Source organism: Atta colombica, unplaced genomic scaffold (genome assembly GCF_001594045.1).
Source record: "Atta colombica isolate Treedump-2 unplaced genomic scaffold, Acol1.0 scaffold102, whole genome shotgun sequence".
Taxonomy (NCBI): domain Eukaryota; kingdom Metazoa; phylum Arthropoda; class Insecta; order Hymenoptera; family Formicidae; genus Atta; species Atta colombica.
Window position 1 is genome coordinate 1,576,338 of NW_017259187.1, and position 6,396 is coordinate 1,582,733.

General features: G+C 35.3%; 1 protein-coding gene across 1 annotated transcript; it reads left to right on the plus strand.

The window, feature by feature from the left end:
- Window positions 1–3,326: 3,326 nt before the first annotated feature.
- Window positions 3,327–5,933, plus strand: LOC108687973 (glycine-rich protein 5-like). Its single transcript, XM_018194026.1, has 3 exons — window positions 3,327–3,376; window positions 4,952–5,590; window positions 5,687–5,933. The coding sequence occupies exons 1-3, from the start codon at window positions 3,362–3,364 to the stop codon at window positions 5,879–5,881; spliced, it is 849 nt and encodes a 282-aa protein (XP_018049515.1). The 5' UTR covers window positions 3,327–3,361; the 3' UTR covers window positions 5,882–5,933.
- Window positions 5,934–6,396: the final 463 nt, after the last annotated feature.

Below are 6,396 nucleotides of genomic sequence, written 5' to 3' on the forward strand. Positions count from 1 at the left end.
CTTTTTTTCGGCTTTAAAATAGAGAGAGTTTTAAATTTTGCTTAAAGTCAAAATAACATTGGTGCAAGTGGCCATAGTAATATAAATTTTATTAAAAATAGTAATATAAATGTTTATTAAAAATCGATCATAACAAATAAAATAAAAAAAGCAGATACAGTTTATTATTTTAAATTCTTTTATAATTTTTTTTTTACGAGGAAAAATTAATATTTTTGTCGATAACAATATTTAAAAAAATCTTTTACGAAATAGAATTAGAGTTTTGAGATTTTCATACACATCACGATATGAAAAGCACGTACAAATTAAAAATGTATAATTCTTTCAAATGTACAATATAACGTAATCGAACACATCAATACAACATAATCGAATAAAATTTATTCAGTCAAACATTTTATGGATCCAACAAGCAGTTGTAGATGTTATAACATGCAGGGGCGACGCTAGAATATTTAGTGCCCGCTCCCCCTTCCCCGGCATTTTAAATTATAACCCTACATGTAGGTTTCAAACCTACACTTATAAACTTACAGCTCTATACTAACGGACATTCTGAGAATTTTTTTTTTTTACAGGACGGTACCTGGGAAAAACAAGTGCTCGTAATTAATTGTAAGTATTTTCTTATTTTGATGTTTAAAACTTTTAAAGCTCGTCAGACTATGCGCAGGATTCACGATTCAAAAACAGTTATGCAAGATTTACACCGCTTCGAACATTTGACATGATGATACAATATCTAACAGAATAATTTATCTCCTGCGCACAAAAATGTCATTAAACATTGCATATTGTCTTTACACAGTGATTACTTCTTGTGTAAAATATTTGTTAAATATTTTTCAAAAAAACTAAATTAAATGTTTCAATTTGAAGAATTAAACAACAAAAAAAAATAAGAAAGTTACATCGATTATTCACCGACGCGTATATCTCTACTCGAATCTCATAAAACAATCATTAAAAAAAAAACGATAGATATTATGTAAAGGAAAAAAAAAGAAATATTTAGAAAAAAAATGCAAAAATCGAGAGTTATATGTCGATATACACATGATGACTAAAATTGAGATTTTTTTTTAAATTTTGGAATGCATAAAAGGGTCACGAATCATATCTATTTGCTTTATAATACTGAATAATTCACAATTTTTATGTATTTTGCAATTTATTGAAAAAATATTTCAATCTTATTTAGTACAATATAGGCGCCCCTAAAACATATGGCGTCCTCTCGCCGTACCGAACTCGCTTATCACGTTCCGCCGCTACTGGTGATGTGCCAGTTACGCTTTCTACAAGGTGTGCCGAAAATCACGCTTTATAAACGCATGCGAATGCACACGCACAATAATGAGTCTACACAGAGCCATAAAACACAATTTTAATTTTTCTCATGGATTTGAATAGGCGCGCGGACAATATCGGTTGTAATATCGGTTATCGTTCTACAAATCAGTTCGTTTCAAGTCAAAGTAGAGGCGATTCAGCCTGCCCTCAGCTCTCACTCACATTTTCCGAAACGCGTGACTGCATTTAAGTACTATTTAACTACGCAGGATCCATGTTTCCTTATTATTTATCGTACTTATTATTTGTTTATCCGAATGTATACGTATTATACGTTCGCATAGAAAGAATAATTTTGCTGAAATATATAAAAATTTAGATAGATACAGATCCGAAAATAATTTCGTTAAAAAAGTAATCATGTCGGAAATTCAAGCATGATGAGCAATGCTATAAAATTAAAGCTTTATATTATATTAATATAATATTACATTCTATTAATATTTATTACTTATATTCTATTAATTATACTCCACAATTATTTTGATAGTTCATAAAATTATTTTCAGATCTGTATCTAGCCAAATTTTTTAATATTTCAACATAACTGTTATTTCCATCCATAAAATTCGAAAAAACTACTTCAAACAACATTCTCTGAATAATATCTGAATAATATTAATATTAACGTTTCCAAGTTAAATAATTAATTATAAAGTTTCCAAGTTAAATAAGCACAATAATTAATCGACAATTTATTTAGCCGTGAGAAAATTTTGGATTAAAGAAAGCGGTATTTTCATGGACGGAGATCGACTTATATAGGAAGTTGCAGTCGGCTGTAGGAAATGGGTTGAAACTTGTATGGCAAACCGCAGCATAATTTGCGGGTGGTATAATACCTGCATTTATCTTTCTTTAAATATCCAAGAAATGTACATTGTGTTTTCTTTTCGTGAAATACTTGTAATGTAAGGATTATGCGATGTCATTAAAAAGTTCGTCATTAACAATTTTATAAATTTGAAGCAATAAAATCAATAAATATATATTTTTTAAATATAGTAATAATGAAGTCTCATTTTGTGATATTTTATCTATAACAATACATTATTCTTTATTAGGAATAAAATAACATATAATGTGCAAAATATTTTTTATCTAAATTTAGACTTTTTTAACGAAATTATTTTCGGATCTGTATCTATCTAAATTTTTATATATTTCAGCAAAATTATTCTTTCTATGCGAACGTATAATACGTATACATTCGGATAAACAAATAATAAGTACGATAAATAATAAGGAAACATGGATCCTGCGTAGTTAAATAGTACTTAAATGCAGTCACGCGTTTCGGAAAATGTGAGTGAGAGCTGAGGGCAGGCTGAATCGCCTCTACTTTGACTTGAAACGAACTGATTTGTAGAACGATAACCGATATTACAACCGATATTGTCCGCGCGCCTATTCAAATCCATGAGAAAAATTAAAATTGTGTTTTATGGCTCTGTGTAGACTCATTATTGTGCGTGTGCATTCGCATGCGTTTATATAATATTGTGCAACCATCAAAATTATTAAGAACATTTTGAGTAACTGAGTAACAATAATAAAAATCATTTCTTTGAGAGATTATTCTTTTTATCAACAAAATAACTATCTTATAATATCCCATATAATATCGAAGCAATTAGATAAATTCTTGCCATTTTTGTGACATAACATGTCGTATGGTCCATTTTTCACGTTCATTTGTCATTGAATCCACACTACGTGACACGTGTGTCATGAGTGGATGCAACCTATCTGAATAGATGAATTTTAACTAAAGTACAGAGACAAATTTGAGCAAACGCAAACGGCTCTATATCGCAAGAAGAGGTAAGAATTGGAAGAAAGGAAGAGAAAGAGAGAAAGAGGGAGAGAGATTTGTAATAGCTCCGTCGCATCTCATAGGTGATGGGTCGGGGCATCGAGTGGGGCCCCCATGCTGGCCTGTATAAAAGGGGGCTTCAAGACATCTGCAGAGCATCAGTCCTCAAATCAAGGAACAGCAGTTACCATGAGGGCATTCATGGTGAGTAGCCCGTCCACGATGAGTTACCCAATTTCTCGTTTCCTTCTCTCGTCTTTTCTTCACTCTCTTCTCAGTTCCTTCATTTTCTTCTTTCCTGTCTTTTTATTCGGGTTCCCCCTTTCTGTTTCTTTTCTCGCGTATACGAGATCTTTCTCGGAGGATGATAAGATCGTAAGAGAAACGAGGAGAATTCGTGATCAAGATCGAGATCGAAATCGGGATCGAAGGTTTCATCCGAGAGCGGGAGGCGGGAGAATGCGGGAGAAAGTAAAAGAGAGGGGAGGGTGCACAGGGAATATTGTGTGCGGTGTCAATGTACTCCATGATAGTGACTAACCCGAGAACCGGTTCAGTGATTGTGCCACTTCTCTAATTCCATTTGCGCGAAAACAGAAAAGAGAAAAACAGGAAGAAGAGAATTTAAATGTCGGGATTCTCTCCTGGGTTTATGTAACGCTAATACCGTGAAACGTTAAGCGCGGCCGGTGACTAAAAGAAAGGGACTATACGTTCCACGTGCTCGTAAATCCATCGCCGTGCACTTCCGAAATACTTCTGAACCGTTTACTGCTTGCTTTCTAGATACGTTTATTGCAAAAAACGAATAGAGAAATACTGGGAATGTTTATTAAAAATAAAATTAGATGAAATATTTATGTTATCTTTGAGGAAGAGGTACCTAATTTTTCTTCAATTAAAAACGCATGGGAACTCTTTATATTAATGTATACAAATAAATAATGCATTTTTTCACATATGTACATTTGTTCTATGTAAGAAATACTTAGAATTCAATTTTACAGAATTCAACCTGCTTTATTTACGAGCTACATTATAATTTTATATTAGCACATAATTTTAGCACAATAATTATACTGAATTGCAATGAAAAAAAAGTGATGTATCGAAAAGTATAGAATAAGTTTAGAATATTATGATCCTGTTCCATTAATATAAATTAATCTTATTTTTGGTTCAATTTATTATTTATCTACTTCTAAAAATTAGAAAGAAATAGTAAATTAAACTGAGATTAAAGTTAATCTTACATTAGTGGAACTAAACTTAATTTTAGGACTCTATTCTGCAATTTTTAATGACTGCAACGATATCATTACATTATCATTGCGCAGATTTCGTATACAGTAAAAAGCTGCGCAACGACAATGTAATGATATCGTTAGAGTCATTAAGAATTGCAAAATAGGACTCATAGAATCATGATAAGATAAACGTCTTAAAGACCGGACATGTAATTATTATATGTTCGGATATTTTCACGAAATTTTATATTTGTTTATATTATTATTAATCTCAAATGCTTTCTTAAATATAATATTATAATTTAATTGTAATCTTTAAATACCGTTAAATTATAATATTATAATAAAAAGAGCATTTAAAATTAATATCTAATAATAAATTTTGTGAATGTCCGGTTATGGGGATGTTTTTCTTAAACATAATAAAATATTTATAAAAGAGAAAAATAATAAAACAAAGCTCAAATATCAAAATTGCAATCTCGTTTTCAATATTTCAACACAGGAAATTAAAATTGAATTGCAATTGTAGATCCTGGCGCTCGCCGCGACGGCGATGGCGCGGCCGGAAGCCGGATACTCCTATAGCCAGCCAAGCAGTAGTTACGGCGCTCCTGCTGGTGCATTTGCGATCGGCGGTGGTGTTGGTGGTATTAGTGGCATCGGTGGTTTCGGCGGCGGAGGCGGTGCTTTCAGTGGTGCAGGTATCGCCGGTGGCACCGGAGGTACCGAAGGTATTCTCGGCGTTCCCTCGTTCGTCGGCGGAGGTGGCGGAGGTGGAATTACTAGCATTGCCGGCGGTGTCGGCGGTGCAGATGGTATCTCTGGTGCATTCGGTGGCGGCGGCGGCGGTGGATTCGGAGGTGGCTCGCTCATTCAAAAACACATCTACGTTCATGTACCGCCTCCAGAGGCTCCTGAGGCAAGACCGGTCAGGCCCATAAGCGGGGGATATCAGGCACAAAAGCACTATAAGATTATCTTCATCAAGGCACCTACCCCACCAACCCCGACCGCTCCAGTGATTCCGGTGCAGCAGCAGGATGAACAGAAAACGCTCATCTACGTTTTGGTCAAGAAACCGGAAGAAGCGCCCGAGATCAACCTGCCCACCATCACACCCACTCAGCCCAGCAAACCGGAAGTCTACTTTATCAAATATAAAACTCAGGTAAAGGAAAGAAATTTAAGCATAAGAAATAAGAAAAAGTGAAAATCCTAAATATATCGATCTAATTACTTAATCTTTTTTTTCTTTACATTGCAGAAGGAAGTTACCGGTGGTGGTGGAGGTGGTGGCATCGGCATCGGCGGTCACGGAATTGGTGGCGGTGTCGGTGGTGGTGTCGGTGGCGGTGTCGGTGGCGGTGTCGGTGGCGGTGTCGGTGGCGGTATCGGTGGCACCGGACCAAGTGGACCCAGCACGAGTTACGGGGCACCCGGTGGATCCGGGCCATACTAGTCAATTCACCGCTACCCCCGTCGCGGCCCCTTCGTCCTATCCTCCTGTTTATCAACACACACGCACACACCGCTCACATACCTCTAACATGATCAGCGACGATAATACTTATCGTATTGACGTATCGCTGTATTATATGCGCGATCGCCGAGAGAAGAAGACGACAACGATGACAAAGTTGAAGACGGCGATAATGATGACGATGCTAAATACGATAACGACGACAACGACGACGATGATGATGATGATGATGATGATGATGATGATGATGATGATGGCAATGATGAGAAGAACGATGATATCGATTTTAACGACGACTACCACGATAATGATAACAACGACGACGACAAAGATGATGATGATGATGATGATGATGATGATGATGATGATGATGATGATGATGATGATGATGATGATGATGATGGTGATGTTTACGACGACTAGAGCGAAGAGATGTTTTTTATACTTTTTATTTTTTGCAAGAAAACGGTGGCGAAATAAAGCTTTTTTATGTA